This window comes from Rhineura floridana, chromosome 12, assembly GCF_030035675.1.
Source record: "Rhineura floridana isolate rRhiFlo1 chromosome 12, rRhiFlo1.hap2, whole genome shotgun sequence".
Taxonomy (NCBI): Eukaryota; Metazoa; Chordata; class Lepidosauria; order Squamata; family Rhineuridae; genus Rhineura; species Rhineura floridana.
The window spans coordinates 9,355,696-9,376,261 of record NC_084491.1 but is presented as its reverse complement, the minus strand read 5'-3'; the positions used below and the strand labels follow the sequence as shown (position 1 = coordinate 9,376,261).

Sequence of the window (20,566 nt, the reverse complement as noted above, 5' to 3'; positions counted from 1 at the left end):
TTGCTGGTGAGTAATGAGCCGACTGCTAATCAGATGTGGGAAAAGTTAAGAGCCGCGCATGTACAGCAAATTGCGGGAAGCAGGCTGTGTTTAGCACGGAAGCTATATCAGATGCGTTTTACAGATGATGTGACTATGGAAGAGCATTTGGCTGAATTTCGTAGATTAAATGCAGAGCTGCAAGATCGAGGCATTCATCATAATGACTTACAGATGGTGTATCTCCTGTTATCTTCATTTGATCAAAAATGGGACGTGCTGGTCTCTGGTCTGGAAAGTCAACCTGACGGGAATCTAACTTTGGACTTTGTGGAACAGAAACTTCAACAAGAGTGGTATAGGAGGAAAGAGAATAAGAAAATAGATTTAAAAGAGGATGAGACTGTGTCTGTACAACAACAAAATCAAAGAAGCAGGGAAGAGACTAAAACATGTTATTTTATTTTTTTTACAATAATTTTTATTCAAATTTTCATAAAACATAGAAAACAAAATCATAAAACATTCAAAGACAAAAAACAAAACAAAACAAAAATGATTAAACAAAAAAAAATAAAATGTTGACTTCCCATTTGTCACATATCAAATCAGTTATAGGTCTACAATATATAACAATCCTGTCTCTTAAATCATATTATAAAATCACTTTCCTCCAGTAGTTATCTTAATTAATCATCAAATCTCATAAACATTACTTTATTCTTTCCACAAAAAGTCAAAGAGAGGTTTCAATCAATTTTTCTCCAAATAAACATGTCAATTAATCCATCTCGTTAATAATTATAATAATCTTATTGTCATAATCATAGTCCAAATAAACATTTCGATTAATCCATCTCATCAGAATCTGTTAGGTCCAATAATTTCAATAGCCATTATTCCATTATCCCTATTAGTTCCATCTTCCATCTTCAATAGTCCTGTTAAGTCCAGTAATTTCAGTGTCCAATCTTCCATTATCAGTATTCCATAATAATCTTGCTGTTGTAGCCATAGTCATATAATAAGAGTCTGATGGGAATTTCCTCTATCCCAAATATTTTCTTGCCATCCATTCTGAATAAGTTGCTGAAACATTGTTGTAAATTCATATCTGTGTTCTTCTTTTTTAGAAAATGCACTGGCTCATCTCTTAAGAGTTTTTCCATTGTCACATGACTGCAGTTAATTCCATAGATTTTCTCTATATCAAGCTCCATCACATCATTCCAGTCCAGAAGATTATCCAAGCCATTGATAACTTTATCTCTAATATCTTCATTAATTTCTTCAGAGATAACGTTAAATTCCAAACAGTAGATTTTATTTCTAAAATCCATAAACTCCAGATCTTTTTCCAATTCCACATTTGTTCCAATCTCCAGGGCTTGTATCTTCCCTTTATTTTTTCTTTTCTCATCTCTGATCTCATTCTCCTCTCTCACAGGGTCCCCTATTTCTTTAAACTCCTGCGTCATTTTGCTCAGTTCAATTTTCAGCTCCTTACTACCCTGTCGCAGGGTTTGTTTCGTTATCTCAATCTCATCCATTATTTTCTGAAACATAATTACTTCCAGATTCTCAGCCACTTTCTTGATTGCCATTTTTAAAACCACGAAAACAAAGCAAAACAAAAATAAAGAAGAACCACTTCTTATTTCAGCAACAATTGGGTTAATATTCCAGGCTTGATGACATCACAGTATAAACAGAGCAACCTGCCTTATCTCTCTATGTTCAAGAATGCAAAACAAATTTAGTTCCCAGCATCAAAACAGTTAGTGGCGTCGTGAAGAAGCAGATTCGTCAAAATAAAATAGACCAAAAAGAGAATAGTCCCAGACAATATAATATTCCTCGGAATAGAAATCAGGAATAGAAATCCCTCTTCTGTTTATTATCTTTACAATGCACTTCCAGGACAGCTTTTTGCGACAGAAACAGAGATAAGCTGTTAATTTCGTGAATAACAGAGAAGAGCTATATCTCACCCAGAAGTTGTCCAAAGCCGATCAATCTGACAAATCTCCTTTTGCTGCAACAATTTAAACCAAGTAAAAAAAATAATAGAAAGAAGGGTGCTTGCCTGTTAGTCCGTTCTCTCTTTCAAGAAAAGATAAACGTATCGCTTAAGCAGATAGAGCTTGTTAGGAAGTCCGTCCGGCATTGTTGGCTGGACCTTATCTCATAAATTAATGAAATCCAGTCCTCCCAACAAAAACAGGCTTTGAGGTTGATCTCTACGTTTCTCCCTGCCCGGGAGAAATTTCATCAGTCAAAAAAAAAAAATGTTCTGACCGATTTATATCTGAATAAGCTTCTTTTGAGGCGGGAGCCCGTCCCAAAAGCAGGCACAAGCGAAGTCACCCTTCCCGGAAGTCCTAAAACATGTTATTTTTGTGGATCACGTGGGCATATACAGAGACATTGTTTAAAGAAGAGGAATAACAGAAACTTTGAAAGTCAGAGAGCAAGCGTGAACTTTGTTTCTAAGGAGAGCAATAAACTGATTAACTCTAAATGGCTTCTTGACAGTGGAGCGTCTAATTGCCTAATCACAGACTCTAGTTTATTTTTCACTTCAAAGCCGACGCAGGAGAAGCTTTATCTGGCTGACGGATCAACTCAGGACGCTACTGCGAGAGGAACGCTGAAGATTGGTAATTTGGGAATTTTAACAGATGTATTATTGATTTCTGGTTTAAAATATAACATTCTATCAGTGAGAAAATTGGCTCAAATAGGTTGTAAAGTTACATTTGAAGGGGATAGATGTTTTGTGAGAAAAGATGGTGAAATATGCATGCAAGGGAAATTACAGAACAATATGTTTATGGTTGAGTGCAAGCTTGATAAAGACATGTGTGCTTGGATAGCAGTAAATAAAGAGAAACATGATAATTGTGTCCATGAATGGCACAGAAAACTAGCACACGCCCATTTCCAAAAGATACAAAACACCCCAAAATATAGTCAAGATTTGAAGTTAAAACACTGTGAGCATGTGGATGAGTGTGAGGTATGTTATAAAACAAAAATGACTGTGAATCCAGTAAATAAGAGCTGTGAAAGCACGACTTCAGAACCCTATCAGCTCATACATGTGGATTTAGCTGGACCTTTTCAGTGCTCAAAAGGTGGAGCAAGGTTTTATTTAGTGATTGTGGATGATTTTTCCAGATTTACACATGTGTTCTTATTGAAAAAGAAAAGTGATGCAGAAGAGAAACTAAAGACATTCATACAGAGAACAGAAACACAACATGGGGTTGTTATCAAAAATATCAGATCAGATAGAGGTGGTGAATTTACCAGTAATTCATTTCAAACATATTTGGAAAAGAAGGGAATAATTCAAAGTCTAACTGCTCCCTTCAGCCCATCCTCCAACGGAACGGCAGAGAGGAGGAACCGGTCATTGCAGGATTCATTGAGAGCAATGCTAGCAGATGCAGATATGAATCAATCTTATTGGGGTGAATGTATTCTGTACACTGTTTATATTCAGAACCGCCTAATGCACAGAACAATAGGCATGTCTCCCTATGAGAAACTGACTGGAAGAAAACCCAGGGTGAAACACATAGAATGTTTTGGGGCAAAATGCTGGGTACATGTTGCAAAACAGTCAAAAGCGCAGGCAGGATGCATTTTGGGATTTCAGAATTCATATTATAGAGTTTGGTTACCTGAGAAACAACAAGTAGTGTTAAGCAGAAACATAAAAGTGATAGATAAACCTTGGAGAGACAATCAAACAGTGATCTTAGAAAGTGAAAGCAAACAGGAAGCTGCTGATGTTCCTTTCGGGCAGCAAATTCCATTAAAAACTGCATTAAAAGATTTAATTCATAGTGGCAAACGTACTGTTAAAAGACTGAAACAACACATGATACAGAAATACCTAGTACTAGTGGTGCTGGTCCGAGTAAAATTGAGAGTGAAGAAGAAAAGAAGAGAGAAAAACGAAAGGTCAACCTCCTCAGAGATTTGCATTTAATGTCACACAACAGAATAATGAAACAGATGAAATTCCAGTAGAATGGGAAAAAGAGGGACCAATTGATAAAGAAACAATGGATCTAATGTGGAAGTTTTGTGTTGAAGAATGAAATGTAAATGTATCATCAAATAAAAGCAAACGTGAATCTGTGAAACTTGTGTAAATAAAGAATAAAGAAAAACTGAACTGAACTGAAACTGTAAATAGAAACTGTAAGAAAACAAACCATGTACTGAAATGTATTTGTAATGAAAAGTTAATGTTGTAGAAATGTAATAATTGTAACATGAAGTTTTGTAGTCTGTAAGTCTCAGGTGGGGGCTGTTGGTCAGTGACGCAGGCTGTGAGACTCACAGACAAGGTTTTTAGCAGAGAGAGAGAAACCTGAAGCAGAAGGGTTAAGCTGTGAGAACAGAGTTCCAGACAATCAAGGTCAGTGTGGCTGACTGAGAGTGTGATAAGGTGGGAACTGGCAGGATCTCAGAGTGTGGGGGAAGCAATGTCAATGGAAGAAGATGTCTCTAATGTCTTTGCCTAGTAAAGACTCTTACATGAAACTTGCCTGGCCTGTCTTATTCCTGTTCTAAACGGCTTTTGGATTCAAACCACGTCTGACCTACACACGCAACTCGCAACACAAAGCCACCCTGTGACCCTCAGGTGCAGTAGAGGACACTGCTCTGTTGCCAATATGTTGGGCTCTGTGAGGCGCCCTTCCCTGGCTCTCCCTGTCAGGTTCCTACCTGCGCGTGGCTACTGCCTGTCACTAGGCACCACCAGGGACTCCACCAGTCCGGACTGTCCTTTTTTATTGTTTCTCTCCCCGCTCTAGCACAGATCTCAACAGATCCCCCTGCTAGGCAACCACCAGTCACATCCTAATACTAGTATTCCCAGAGACTCTGAATACTGGTATTGTTATTCTCTTCACCGCTGCCACCATTTGTTACAGTTTCCCTTCAGCCTTGGTCATTACCTTACCCTCCCTTCTGGTCTGTGAAACCCCAGCCAAGGATCAGGCCTTTGGTAAACCAAATTAAGTATTTATTAAAGATAACAAAGCTAACAAGATTAACAAGATTTCTTCTTAAGGCACATAAGCATATGGTTTTACTCAATACTAATCCGAACTCCACCCCCCCTCCTTCTCCACTCTCTCCTGGTAAACCACTCTCTCAAACCCCACCAAGCAACCTATCAACATCCACTCCAACGTTCACCACCTCACATCCGCCCAGATTTACCTGTCATACTTCCTTTTATACTCTCAGCCATTTTAAAACACTCAGCCAATCATCCAGCATTCTACTGCCCATTCACTCCCCCTCCTCTTTCACTCCACTTACCATGTATCTTCTAAACAACAACACTTACCATATATACATTAATATAGGAACATCACAGGCTCCTACTGGGAGAAAGGACTGGACTGGAAGCTGGACTGACTGTTAAGCCACTCTAGAAACTGTAGCTCTATGAGGAGAACAGGAGTCTCCTAACCACTCTCAGCGCCCTTCACAAACTACAAATCATCCCTCACCATTGGTCATGTTGGCTGGAGCCAATGGGTGCTGGAGCCCAACAATATCTAGAGGGCCACAGGTTCCTCATCTCTGCTTCAGAGGAACTTCTCAAGAGGCAACTAAATAAATGAATGAATTATCTTCCTAAAATAGCCATAGGGTTTTAGCTCAAGGAAAAAGAGGGAATGTACAACACAAACTTGTCAAATCCATGAGAGGTGTGGAGTAAGCCGCTCAGTCAAGGCACAGCTTGGAATGACTGGGCCCAAGTTTCCCGCAGGGAGCTATGCCTGTGCCTCATTTTTAAAGGCATCCCCGCGTGACTCCCCACACAGACACTCGATACACGGATGCCAAGCCCAACCAAACATCTGAGCAGTCACAACAGCTCAACTACAGAGAGCACCCACAATTCCAATGGGCAGGAAGAACACACACCAGCCCTCCTCAACCTAGCCCCCTTCAGATGTCTTAGACTACAGCTCCCATCAGCCCCAGCCAGCTGTGCTGTATAGTCCAAAACACCTGGAGGGGGCCCGGTTGAGGAAGGCTGACATACACACACCCAGTCAAGCCCACAGCAAGAACACAAAAGAGTTTTGTTGGTGCAACGGTAACTGTGCTTCAGCAGTCCTCATGGAGATCTTTTCTCTACTCCAATTTAATCCTGCAACTGCAGTCTGTAAACCACAGCACAATGCCACCAGCCACTTCCCCGTGTGGATGGCCACAGTGATTCTATCCCATGAGAAAAGCCAGGAAACTGTTTCTTCATGAAAAAAAGAGGGGGGGGGATTCAAGAAAGAATGACCAATGGCAGAGCAACTGGAAGAAGAATACTTTTATTGGACCAATACGTTTGACCCCATCTGCACTATACATTTAAAGCAGTATCACGCCACTTTAAACAGTCATGTCTCTCCTTACACACATACCCAAAGAATCCTGGGAACTCTAGTTTGTTAAGGATGCTGAGAGTTGTTAGACCTCTCTTCCCCTCACAGAGCTACAGTTCATAGAGTGGTTTAACAATCAATCCCTCTTTCCCAGGGAACTTTGGAAATTGTAGTTCTGTAAGGGGAAGAGAGGTCTCCTAACACCTCTGAGCCTCCATCACAAACTACACTTCCCAGGATTCTATGGGGGACACCATGACTGTTTAAAGTGGTATGATACTGCTTTAAACGTACAGTGCAGAAGAGACCTTATCTTGGACCAATACTGGACTAGTTCTAGAAGGAAGCTTTCTGGTTCTATGGAATTCTTGTGGCTTAAGCATTTAGAGCAAAATATTGTATATTATCCATACATGTGCAATTTGGGTTAATATTTACTGAGCTCAAGAGTGGGGAACCTCAGGCCAGAGGGCTGCATTTGGCCCCTGGACATTCCTATATGGCTCTCAGGAACACACTTAGGCCATGCTCCCACCCCAGGCCACAACCCAGGCCACACCTTTCAAGTGATTTTACTTGGCTTGAATGTGTCCTTGAACTGCCTCTTGCTTACTTAGATAATCAGGGTTGCATGTGTGTGTGCAGAAATCTCTGAGTTTTGTGTAGTTGGAATGTAGCCTACTGCACAACAAGAGTCACATCTAAGGATGGGGAGAATATTTGCTAAATTGGATTTCTTACCAGATTTTGACATAATCCGACAATCTGCATCATTTTTGGACTGCTGTCAATTGGCATTTTTTAAAAAAAACCCACTCTGAAGTTTACGTTATTGCTTTGTAATCAGCTTTCCTCCAAGCTGATGTACTCTTAACTTCTGTCTAGGTGATAACAATCTCCATTAACAATCAAAAGTACTGCAAAACAACAAGAATGGCAAAATGAGAGGGGAGAGAGACAGTCCTCATTAAGCAGCACAGCAATTAGCCTGAGGCAAGAGACAGAATTAATGGGCGATTAGCTGCCTAATTGATATTTAAACGGGGGGGGGGAATCAGTGGAACGAGTGCCTACAGCATAAGCATTTTCATTAGCATTTTTGTTAGCAATTATGTTCTTTTTTTTGCTAGAAAAAAAGCAAATTGGCAATTGTGAAAACAAAAGGGAACAAAAAATGACAGATTGGTACTGAAAGCCGGACTGTAGGAATTCAAATGATTAAGAACCAGCTACCAAACCCCATCCCATGTCATGTCCATTGCTCCACCCACTTTTGCCTCTCTCCCAAAGGTTCCCCCGCAAGGGAATGTGGCCCTTGGACTAGAAAAGGTTCCTCACCCCTGATCTAGCTGAATCTCTGCTCCTTCTAGGCAGCGTAGTAACCAATAACTCCTCATATTAGGGTGATTGCACATATGATGAAAAAGGTAACTCATGTTCACCATCAAGTTTACACTCAACAGGGAACTTCAAAGTTTTATAAATCAGAAAATTAAAAACCATTTAAGTCATCATTACACCATCACTTAAAACAAGGGCTAAAATGTTTAATTGGTTGTTTATTATTATTATTACTAGTAGCAGTAACAACAACAACAATCTAAAAGACACAACACAAAAGGAAAAAGGGATGAGGTAAACAAGCAAACTCATGGCCCCCGTTCTTAAAGTTACCAAATTTCTTATAACAGCCAGCTTGAAGACAGTTCTGGAAAGAGAGAAGCCAAATTGTAGCTAGTCTCTTAACCCATCTGATGGAATGGGCCCTGTTGTCCCATCTTTTCCTCTGCTCCAATCATATTGATTTAAAAACATTTAAGCTACAATCCTGAAACCAGCCAAGGATCTGCTGTGGTGCTGCTGGATGTGGCTCAAGGAGGAGGGAACCAGAAGCGGGACAAGCAACAGTTACATACGCATTCTATCTCCTGCTGTGGCTAGAGATGGGAGAAAAATCCAATTCAGTTTACATTTAAAGCCAAATGTATCAAATCTGCACTTTCTGAAACAATATGAGAATCAAAGCACAGCATCCTTTGAAATTTGCACTTACCCGAATTTTGCAATGCAATTCTCCAACCAATGCTTACAAAAATGTATATTTTAGGAGAAAGTATGCACAAAAATGAATATATTAATGAAAATATGCATATACAAAAATGCCATATATATGGAGATACTGCTTGCAAAAACGTGTACATCAGTCAAAACTACATACAAAAATGGATTTATTAGCAGAAATTCACATGAAAATGCTGGAGAATTTTCATCCCCCCCCCCCCAAAAAAGCAAATTGCTGCAGATATGTGGGAAAGCTCCAGGGATTCCTGGATGAAACGGAGTATCTAGATCCATTTCAGTCTGGTTTCAGGCCTGGTTATGGGACAAAGACGGCTTTGGTCACCTTGGTGGATGACCTACGCAGAGAACTGGACAGGGGGAGTGTGTCCCTGTTGGTTCTGCTGGACCTCTCAGCGGCTTCGATACCATCGACCATGGTATCCTTCTGGACCACCTTGCTGGGATGGGACTTGGGGGCACTGTTTTACAGTGGATCCATTCCTTCCTGGAGGGACGAACCCAGAAAGTGGTGCTGGGGGATTCCTGTTCGACTCCTTGGCCATTGGCCTGTGGGGTCCCTCAGGGCTCAGTTTTGTCCCCCATGCTATTTAACATCTACATGAAACCACTGGGAGAGGTTGTCCGGGGGTTTGGGGTTTGGTGCCATCAGTATGCTGATGACACCCAACTCTACTTCTCCTTTCCACCTAACTCCAAGGAAGCTGTCTTGGTTTTAAACCGGTGTCTGTCATCAGTGGTGGACTGGATGAGGGCGAACAAATTGAAGCTTAATCCAGACAAGACAGAGGTGCTCCTGGTCAGTCGAAAGGCAAATCAGGGAATAGGGATTCAGCCTGTGCTGGATGGGGTTATACTCCCCCTGAAGACGCAAGTTCGCAGTTTGGGTGTGCTCCTGGACTCAGCTTTAAATTTGGAGGCCCAGGTTTCTGCGGTGGCCAGGAGTGCTTTTGCACAATTAACATTAGTGCGCCAACTGCGCCCGTTCCTTGAGCCGTCTGATCTGGCCATGGTGACACATGCCTTAGTTACATCCCGTTTAGATTACTGTAACGTGCTCTACGTGGGGCTGCCTCTGAAGACTGTTCGGAAACTTCAGTTGGTGCAACATGCTGCAGCCAGAATGTTAACTGGGGCTGGTTACAGGGACCATATGACTCCCATGTTACAAAAGCTCCACTGGTTGCCACTCTGTTTCCAGACACAATTCAAAGTGCTGGTGATGACCTCTAAAGCCCTATATGGCTTAGGTCCAGGCTATCTGTCAGACCATGTCTCCCTATATGAGCCTGCCCGGGCCCTGAGATCCTCAGGAGGGGCCCTTCTCTCAATACCTACATCCTCACAAGCACAACTAGTGGGGATGCGAGATAGGGCCTTTTCGGTGGCTGCCCCGACGCTTTGGAACTCCCTTCCTAGGGAAGCAAGAATCGCACCCTCCTTGCAGTCCTTCCATCGGCAAGCAAAGACTTTTTTTATTTCAACAAGCCTTTGGAACTGAAAGCTGTTAAGGACAGGACTTGAAGGGTGCTGCATTGCTATGGTCTAACTGTATTATTTTAAACTGAGTTTGAATTATTTTAACTGTATATATGAATGGTTTTAATACTGTAAATAGTTTAATTCGATTATAATCTAGACTTTTGTATGTTTTTAATTATATGTGTGCTTTTATCTGGAAGCCGCCGTGAGTTCCAGTTTTGGAAAAAGGGCGGGGTAAAAATAATGATAATAAAAAAATAAAATAAAATAAATTTAACATTGGAAAAATGAGAAACAGAGAAACTAAAACTGATCCTTCCATCCTTAGCTGTGGCTGCTGCTAGACAGCACAGATTCACACACACTGATTGTTCTGTTAATCAACTAAAAAGATGTCGCTGATTAATCAGGCATATAATTTAAGAATTTAATACAAGTACTTAAAAATAGCAAGTCTCTTCTTAAAAGAAGCATAGGAAGCTGTGGCCCTCCAGATGTCGATGGACTCCACTTCCCATCAACCCCAGCCAGCATGGCCAATGGTCAGAGGAAGGGTTGGGGAATAAATTCAATCTGGCTTGCATTTAAAGGTGAATTTATCAAATCTGCACTTTCTGAAACAACACGTGAACCAAAACACAGCCATCCTTTGAAATTTGCACTTCTCCAAATTTTGCAATGCAATTGTCTGGCCAGGTAATGTGTACAAAAATGCATATACAGAGTAAAGGGTGCACAAAAGGGCATATAGTTGTGAAAATAACATACAAAAATGCATTAGGGAAATTTGCTTTGCAGATATTAGGCAAACTTGCATATAAAAACGTGTATTTTGGGCTAAAAAGCTGGTGAACTTTCATGAGGACTTTTTAAATAAAAACCCGTAAATTAATGTGGGTATGTGGAGAACTGAACTTAAGAGAGGGAAAATGAAAAACTGAAAAGGACAAATTCATCCATCCCTAGTCAGGGGTGATGGGAGTTGTAGTACAGCCACAGCTAGCAGACCACAGGTTACCCTGATCCAAAAACATATTGTGTGCTTCCTGCTTCAGAAATATTGGTTGTATCCACATGCATATCCATATTTAAATCAACAGATTAAATGATGGATCTGCCTCAACTCATCAAATTTTCTTAAATGAGACTGCAGCCCTCCTTAAAGCCAACCTGTCTCTAATGTTAGTCCATGCCCCATCTTAGAGACAGCCAATGGCATTTGAGAGAGTTGAAAGCAGAATGTCATCATTGCATGTGGTGTCCACACCTATTTCTTTTGCCCTACTATCATTTCTGGTCAAACAAATTGTAGTGTTTTTGAGGCACTAAGAGAACTCTGCAAAACCTGTTTGATCAGGAATGGCAGCAATGGGGTGGGGAGTTCTTTGAACATTGTTGAACTAGAAATTATTCCTATGCAAATTACGTTAATTTGCATCAGAAAATGTTCAGTTTGCAGCAGACAATTTTCAGTTTGTATCGGAAGATTTTCTGATGCCATAGGGCAGGGGTTTCAAAACTGTGGTTCGTGGTCCACCAGTGGCCTGCATGCTTCATTCCGTGGCATGTCTGCATTAAATAAACTGATTTTTCATTGTATTTTTATTGCTTCTTTTATTTCTTAAACTGTATTTTATTGCAGCACTATCTGAATTCTATGCAATGTAAATTGTGATACAATAAGAACATAAAATCAAATAATAAATAAATATTTAACGTTGTTTTGTTTTAATGTATTTTAAGGTCTTTTTATGATGTTTTGATGTGTTTTAAGCATTTCTGTTTGCCGCCCTGGGCTCCTGCTGGGAGGAAGGGCGGGATATAAATAAAATAATAAATAAAATAAATAAGAATCTAAGTTGAGCCTGCTGGATCAGGCCACTGGCCCATCTAGTCTAGCCTCCTGTTCTCAAGGTGGCCACTCAGATGCCCATGGGAAGCCCGCATGAAAACCTGAGTGCAACAGCACTCTCTCCTCCTGCAGTTTCCAGCAACTGGCAGTCAAAAATATACTGCCTCCGACTGTGGACCAGAAACATAGACATCATGGCCAGTAACCACTGATAGCCTTTTCTGCCATGAATTTGTCTAATCCCCCTTTAAAGCCGTCCAAGTTGGTGGCCATCACTGCCTTTTGTGGGAGCAAATTCCATATTTTAACTATGTGCTGTGTGGAGAAGGACTTTCTCTTCTCTTCCCTGAATCTTCCAACATTCAACTTCATTGGAGGTCCACGAATTCTAGTGTTATGAAACAAGAAAAACTTCTCTCTCCGCATTCTCCATGCCATGCATAATTTTATAAATTTCATCTCTTACCTGCATTTTCTCTAAACTAAAAAGCTCCAAATACTGCAACCTTTCCTCATAGAGGAGTCACTCCCTCTCCTTAATCATTTTGGTATCCCTTTTCTGAACCTTTTCCAACTCTATAATATAATTTTTGAGGTAAGGGGACCAGAACTTTACACAGTATTCCTAATGCAGCCACACCACAGATATATATCGGTTTTATTTTCACTACGTTTCCTAATGATCCCTAAAATGGAATTTGCCTTTTTACAGCTGCCACACACTGGGTCAACATCTTCATCGATCTATCTACTGCGACCCCAACTGACTGAACACCATCAGTTTAGACCTTATAGATATGCGACCTTAATTTTTTTGCTCCAATAAGCATAACTTGTTTACAATGAATTGCATTTGCCATTTTACTGCCCATTCACTCAGTTTGGAGAGATCATTTTGGAGCTCTTCAAAATCCCTTTTTGTTTTAACAACCCTGAACAATTTAGTATCAACTGCAAACTTGGCCACCTCGCTGCTCACCCCTAACTCTAGATCATTTATGAACAAATTAAAAAGCACAGTCCCCAATACTGATCCTTGGGAGACTCCACTTTCTACATTGGGACAACTGTCCATTTAAGCCTACCCCCTGCTTTCTTATTGTTTCCTAGCTAGATCCTGATCCACAAGAAGACCTCTCCTCTTATTTCGTGACTGCTAAGCTTGCTCAGGAGTCTTTAGCAAGGTACCTTGTAGAAAGCTTTTTGAAAGTCAAAGTACACTATGTCAATCTAACTATATGCTTGTTGACACTCTCGAAGAATTCAAATAGATTAATCAAGCAAGACTTACCCTTGCAAAAGCCATGACGATTCTGCTTCAGCAAGGCCTTCTATATGCTTGGTTAATTCATCTTTAACAATATTTTCCACCAGTTTTCCCAGGACAAATGTTAAGCTAACCAGCCGGTAATTTCTGAGATTCCCCATGGATCCCTTTTTAAAAGTTGATGTTACACTACCCACTTTCCAGTCCTCAGATATGGAGGCAGATCTGAGGGACAAGTTACATATTTTTGTTATAAGACTGACAATTTCACATTTGACTTCTTCGAGAACTCGCAGGTGGATGCCATCTGGTCCAGGCAATTTGTCAGTTTTTATTCTGTTTACTAAGCCTAGAATTTCATCTCTTGTCACCAAGTATTTGTCTCAGTTCCTCAGACTCCTTTCCTGCAAAAGTTAGTTCAGGCACTGTGTCCTCCGCAGATGCAAACAATTCACTTAGCTTCTTTGCATTCTCCTTATCCTACTTTAGCACACATTTGACTCCCTTAGCATCCAAAGGTCCAACTTGCTCCCTAGACAGTCTCCTGCTTTTAACGTATTGAAAGAGTTTTAAGTTGGTGGTCTTTATGTTTTTAGCAACGTGTTCCTCAAATTCTTTTTTAGCATCCCTTATTGTCTGATTGGTATTGTTTTGCCAAAGTCTGTGTTCCTTTTTACTCTCCTCATTCAGGCAGGACTTCCATTTTTTGAAGGAAGCCTTCTTGCCTCTAATAGCATATCTACCTCTGCATGTTAACCATGCTGGGATCCTTTTTCATTTCAATAAAATACAATATATAAAACATAAAAGAAACAAATACAATTAAAAATAATACAGCATCTAGCACAGTGCATTACAATTGCTACAACAGGCAATTGAAAAATGGTCCGCCAAGACCATCAGCAATTTTCAAGTGGTCCATGAGTGAAACTGTTTTGGGAACCACTGCCATAGAGAGTGATCAAATTTAGAATGTTTATTTTACTTGTATTTAATAAACAAAACTAAAAAAAATGAAATCGCCATGCTTGCCTAATATAGTGTTTGTAATTCGCATCCATTCCTTGTAACTAATGAACTTATAAAACGGGGGGGGGAATTCCACTCCATGTCACTGGTTGAGAGTAAAACAGCAAAGGTGAGTATTTGTATCAGGGGCAACAATGGCTCTATCATATAACCAACAGCTATCTGGGGGGAAAAATTGGATTGCAACCAGGGCTGTGGAGTCGATACATCAAACCTTCAACTCCGACTCCTCTATTTTTCTACTGTCCAACTCCAACTCCTTCATAAATGGCAAATGTATATTAATTTTTCTACTGTCTGACTCCAACTCCGACTCCTTCATAAATGGCAAATGTATATTAATGTATTAATATTAATATTAATTTTATTTTGAAGTAGGAGTCAGTACATTTCTACCGACTCCAACTCCACCCAAAATTGCTTCCGACTCCGACTCCACGACTCTGACTCCAACTTCACGACTCCGACTCCAACTCCACAGCCCTGATTGCATCTGAGTGCTATTTACAGTAGACACACTGAAATCAATGGACCTAAGTTAGTCACTTCCATTGATTTCAATGAGTCTATCCTGAGTCGAACTTAGCTAGATGCAATCTGCAGTCCACATGAAAAGAGCTATCAAAGAACTGTTGTTGTCCATGAGCATGCATGGTCATTATTTTTCTGTCGATTTGTAGCCTCTGGGCAAACAAGTCCTGCAGATTTTTGAAGCGCTTACCCCAGGCAGCAGCAGCAACACCCATGCTTAATTTCAAGAAATGAGCGATGCCAGAGGTACAGTTTGTCCAGAGAAGAAACAGCCTTTGAACTAGAAGCCTGTGATCTCTGCAATTACTCAGTGGCAGGGCTTTTGGGGGGATGGTACAGTACCTCTTTTTTCTGCTACCCATAGCAACCATTTTGTGCTGCTACACGTGGCACTTTTGTCAAGTACCGGCACCGCATTTTCGTTTCACTAAAAAAGCACGAAGTGGTGAGTAAAATGTTCACGTCAGGCTACTGAATGCACTAGCCAAAAGTGCTCAGTGCTGAAGCAGCAAGAGTAACTGGAACTGTACAGACCATATGACTGATATTGTATCAATAATCTGATTCAGCATTTGTGATTTGCTCTGTATTTGATGATGCTATAGTTTTGTGATATTTTAATGATTTTTTTTTGTACACCACCTTGATCTTTTTAATGAGTTGGCAGTTCTTAAATACTCTCATAAATAAAATAAAATAAAAACTTCACTGGCTCCCAGTTGGTCTCTGGGTCCAGTTCAATGTCCTGGCATTGATCTTTAAATCCCCAAATGGTTTGGAGCCAGATCTCACCTTCTGTCATACAGGAAGCTCCCTCAATCTGAGCCCAACCATTTGTTCATCTACCTCAGTATTTTTTCCACAGACTGGCTGTAGCTCTCCAGGATGGACGTCACTTTCCCAACCCTACCAGAAGTTTCCAGGTGAAAGAATCTGGGACTTTCTGCAAGCAAAGCATGGGCTCTGTCACCGAGCTGAAACCTTTCCCCAACCACAAGGAACACAGTGAGCTGTCATAACACGGGCAATTGGTCCATCAAGCTCAGCGTTATCTACCTGGATTGGTGGTGGTATCTCCAGAGTTTGAGGCAGGGGTCCTTCCCAGCCCTACCAGAGATCTTCCGCATGGAAGGCAGATGCTCAGCTATTGGCTAGTCCTCCTTTGGCAGCCTCCCGTCATCTGATGCAAAGGTGGGGAACCTTTTTTTGCCTGAAGTCTACATTTCCTTCTAGGTAACCTTCCGGGAGCCACAAGCCAGTGGTGGGCAGGGGCAGAGGCAAAAGTGGGCAGAGCAACAAACGTGAATTTTACCTTTGTACTAGTTTCTTCACACTCCCCTCTCTATCCTATATGCAGACGAACAGGAGCCATTGTGAGAGTTCAAGGACACAAGGAGGGTCCAAAGCAAGGCCAGTAAAGTGTGGCTAGGGAGGGTTTGTGGCTGAGGGAGAGTCCAAGGGCCAGTTAAAGAGGCTTGGAGGCCAGCCTGAGGTTCCCCAACCCCAATCTGAGGTGCAGTGGGCAGTTACACACAGCAGGGCCTTCTTAGTAGTGGTGCCAAACTTTTGGGACACCCTCTCAAGGGAGATTTGCCTGGATTCCTTGCTGATGAGTTTTAGAACAGGCCTTTAAAGTCTGTTAAAATCTTGCTTTTCCGCAAGCCTTTTGGAAAGGCGCACCACTTAGCCAATTGCTTTTTCCTATTCAATTTGACTTTCTATTGTTATTCTGTGCCATCATGTTATTATGCTGGGTTTTAATGCAGTTGTTTTTATTTCGATGCATGTTGCCTTTTGTTGGGAAGGCAGAATGTAAAGCCAAGCTCCAAACTGCAGAACCACAGCGGCTCCACGATTAATCCAAGGTAGCTCGAGATGGAAAATCCAAATGGCACTCATCCACTAGTTCTATAGCCTCATTGAACTGAACGCGGCCAACCCAGGAGCCCATTTCAAGCAGTCAAGCCCATTTCGAGAGAGCCAGTGTGGCATAGTGGTTAAGGTGTTGGACTACGACCTGGGAGACCATGGTTTGAATCCCCACACAGCCATGAAGCTCACTGGGTGACCTTAGGCCAGTCACTGCCTCTCAGCCTCATAAAAACCCTGTTCATAACGTCACCATAAGTCGGAATCGACTTGAAGGCAGTACATTTACATTTTTAAGCCCATTTCAGAGGGGCTTGGACAAGAGAACACAGGAACCTGCCTTATACCAAGTCAGAGCATAGATCCATCTAGCTCAGTATTGTCTACACTGACTGGCAGCAGCTCTCCAGGATTTCAGGCAAAGATCTCTCCCAGCCCTACCCAGAGATTCCAGAGATTGAACTTTGGACTGTCTGCATACAAAGCAGATGCTCTCCCTCTGAGCTTCCATAAACTTGGCCGTGTTTTCGCCTTACATTTATAGCAGTATCATACCACTTTAAACAGTCATGGCTTCCCCAAACGAATCCTGGGAACTGTAGCTTGTTATTGTAACCTCACAGAGCTACAGTTCCCAGGGTGGTTTACCTATCAATCCTTTCCCCCAGGGAACTCTGAGATGTGTAACTCTGTGAGGGAAATAGGGGTCTCCTAACAACTCTCAGTACCCTTTACAAACCATAGTTCCTAGGATTCTTTGATGCTCTTTGGCATTTCTAAAAAGATCATTTGGTATAGCACAGTGGGGAGGAGAGCCTGGCTGGGAGTCCAGAGTCTGGGAGTCCAAATCCCCACTCGTGGCTCCTGGGCGTCAAGCGCCAGCTAAAGATCACCCCCACAGGGAGTGGCTCAGGGGTTACGTGCCCTGCCACCTGTGCAGCCATGGGCAAGCTGCAGAGTCCCAAGGAGCCCAGTTGCCCCCCAGCTGGCAGTTGCGGACAAGGAAGGGGCTGGCTTGTGCAGCTGTGGCAAGCTGAGCAGGCCCTAGCCAGCTGGGGAGGACTAGCCTCAGAGGGAGGCAATGGGAAACCGCTTACCATGAAATCCTTATTTATAGGGTCACCGTAAGTCGGTATCGACTTGAAGGCAGTCCATTTCCATTTCATTACTGCCACATGGCATTTCTTCAAACTTCTTAAAACAGGCCATCTTGGTAATCTTTACAACAACCTTGAATGGTAGCTTAGTATTATTATAATCTCTAACATGCAGGGGGAGCGGCGAAAGAGAGCACCTTTTCTTAAACTCAAGTCAGTGTGAGCCAGCATGGTCAAATGGTTAGAGTGTTCGACTAGGACCTGGGAGACCAGAGTTCAGATCTGCACACAGCCATGAAGCTTGCAGGGTGACCTTGGGCCAATCACAGTCTTTCAGCCTAACCTACCTCACAGGGTTGTTGTGAGAATAAAATAGAGAAGGAGGAAAACCATGTATGCCACCTTGAGCTCCTTGGAGGAAAGGTGGGATATATAAGAATAAATAAAATAAATAATAAAGCCTATGCATGTTTTACTTGGAAGCAAGTCCATAAAGTGTACATAAGGATCACACATATTTCTCATGGCGGAGGCAAGATTTATGCCAGGGATGTCTTGGTCCAACAGTTAGCAGGCAGTCTCTAAGTTGTCATACTGTACTAGCTCTCAGCAGAACCAGATGAGGGATGGGGGAGAAATATTATTCAGTTCGCATTTAAAGCCAAATTGATCAAATTTGCACTTTCCCCAACGATATGAGAACCGAAACACAGCCATCCTTCAAAACTCATACTTATCCAAATTTAGTGATGCAGTTCACCAACCATGCGATATTTACAAAAATGGATATATTAGGGGAAAGTGGGCATAAACATGAATATACTGGTGAAAACAACATACAAAAATGCATTATATAAGGATAATTGCTTGTAAAAATATCTACATTAGTCAAAATTGCATACAAAAATGTATTTATTGGGAGAAATTCGCACTAAAATGCTGAAGGGTTGTCATGAGGATTTTGGTTTTTTTCAAAAAAAGATCACAAGTAGCTGCACAAATCTGGAGAACTGAATTTAAGATTAGAAAAATGAGAAACGGAGAGAACCAAAACTGAAGGGTTATTGCATCCCTAGAACCTGTCTGTGCCATCTGGTGACAACCACTGCTTTGACTTTCAACGGGAAGGATGAGGAGGAGATGATCAACAGCAACCATTAGTGGCGGAAGCATCTGACTGGCCATTTTTGGGAAACAGAACACTGGACTAGATCAGCCTGCCAACCCTGGCACCTTGCAGATGTTTTCAGACTACAACTCGCATCAGCATCAGCCAGCAAGTTGGCAAAGGTTGGACTAGATGTTATCTTCGCTTTGATCCAGCACAACTCTTAGCAAGCTGCCATACACAAAGTCAAACCATCAATCCATCTACCTTAGTGTTGTCTACACTGATTGGCAGCTGCTCTCCAAGATCTCAAACAGGAGTCTTTCTCAGCCCTACCTGGGGATGCCGGGGATTAAACCTGGGATCTTTGGCATGCAAAGGGGGTGCTCTGCCACTGAGCTACAGCCCTTCCCCTCTTCTTGGGTCCTCATTAACTACACCTGCCTTATGCTGAGTCAGACTATTTGCCCATCTAACCCTGGACTGTCTACTCCAGGGTTAGCCAATGTGGTGCCTTCCCAACGCTGTTGGACTCCAACTCCCATCAGTCCAAACCAACATGGCCAATAGTCAAGAATGATGGAAGTTGGAGTCCAGCAACATCTGGAGGGCACCACATTGGCTATCCCTGATCTGCTCCATCTTTCCCACAGATATGAGTCTTTCCAAGCCCAGAGAGCTTGACATAAAGATGCTGGGGGAGTAGATCTTCACATGAAAAGCACATGCCCTTCCCCCAAATCCACAAGAGCTTCCCAAGTGGGTCCAAGCTGCCTGTCTCCCACCCTGCCACCCCAAATCTGCCATCCAAAGGGGCCATCTCAGCCTGGCTCAGTCCTGCACCTGCCCGATGAAGAAGGGCTGCTCCCCAGGACTCCTGCCTGGCTTCTTGTCGGAAAAAGATGCCACTCGTGGTGGCCCCTTACCTTGAGGTTTGGACGCCTCCGTGGCATTGGGGGCAGTCATAGCGATGCACACGTCATCCTGTGGGAACTGGTCGCACTTGAGCATCTCAGGCCAGTAGAAGCCAAAGAACTGCATGACGGGCTCACAGGAGTCGCGCACAGCCTCGCAGAGCCAACGGCAGGGGTAGATGGGCCGGTCCAAGCAGACCGGGGCAAACAGGGAGCAGAGGAAGACCTGGGTGCCAATGTGACAGTTCTTGTTGAGCAATGGCACCCAGCTGCTGGCTTGCTGCTTCACCTCGGCCATGGTCTCATGGTCCAGGAGGTTGGGCAAGACCATCTTGTCATAGCCCACGCTGTGGCACAAACGCAGGTCAGCCGGGATGGCCACACACTGCGGGGGCTTGGTGTAGAATCGCCCGCTTTGGTAGGCGCTGATGTCAGACTGGAAGCTGACATAGTCATATTCGTTGGCTCTGACAAGGCCAGGCAGAAGGAGGACCCCAAAGGCCACCAGGGCCACCCTGGGCACCTTCCAGGCGGGGCCTCTCAGCAACAAACAGGCTGTGTCCATGCTGGGAAGGAAATAAAAAGCAAATCCCCGGAGATGGGGGCTGCTTGTCACCACACTGCCTGCTCTTGCCTTCTTTTCCTACTGTTCTAACTTGATGATGCTTCACCAACCAAAGAATTAGCAGGGTGCTGGTGCGGCAATTGCAACTGCAGCTGCAGCGGCTCTTCCAAAGCTCTTCCCCCACGTTGCCTCCAAGGGGACAGGCGGGGGAAGCAAACCGCCCCGCTTCGCTCCTTGCCCGAACCCCCTTCCAGATTACAAAGCAACAGCAGGACCCGAGGATGACCACCAAAGAGTACTTTCTTCCCGAGAGTTTCTGAACCCCTTTCCCCCACCAGCCAATCAGCGCCGGGCTGCTTCCCTCCCCTTTCC

At 42.8% G+C, this 20,566-nt stretch overlaps 1 protein-coding gene across 1 annotated transcript in view; it reads right to left on the bottom strand.

Annotated features, from left to right (window-relative positions):
• SFRP1 (secreted frizzled related protein 1) overlaps positions 1-20,494 on the bottom strand; it is a 74,576-nt gene extending 54,082 nt beyond the window's left edge. The window contains exon 1 of the mRNA XM_061592970.1: positions 19,642-20,494. Within this exon, the coding sequence (XP_061448954.1) occupies positions 19,642-20,194 (553 nt within the window). The 5' untranslated portion in view covers positions 20,195-20,494. The remainder of the gene's footprint in view (positions 1-19,641) is intronic.
• Between the last annotated feature and the right edge of the window lie 72 nt (positions 20,495-20,566).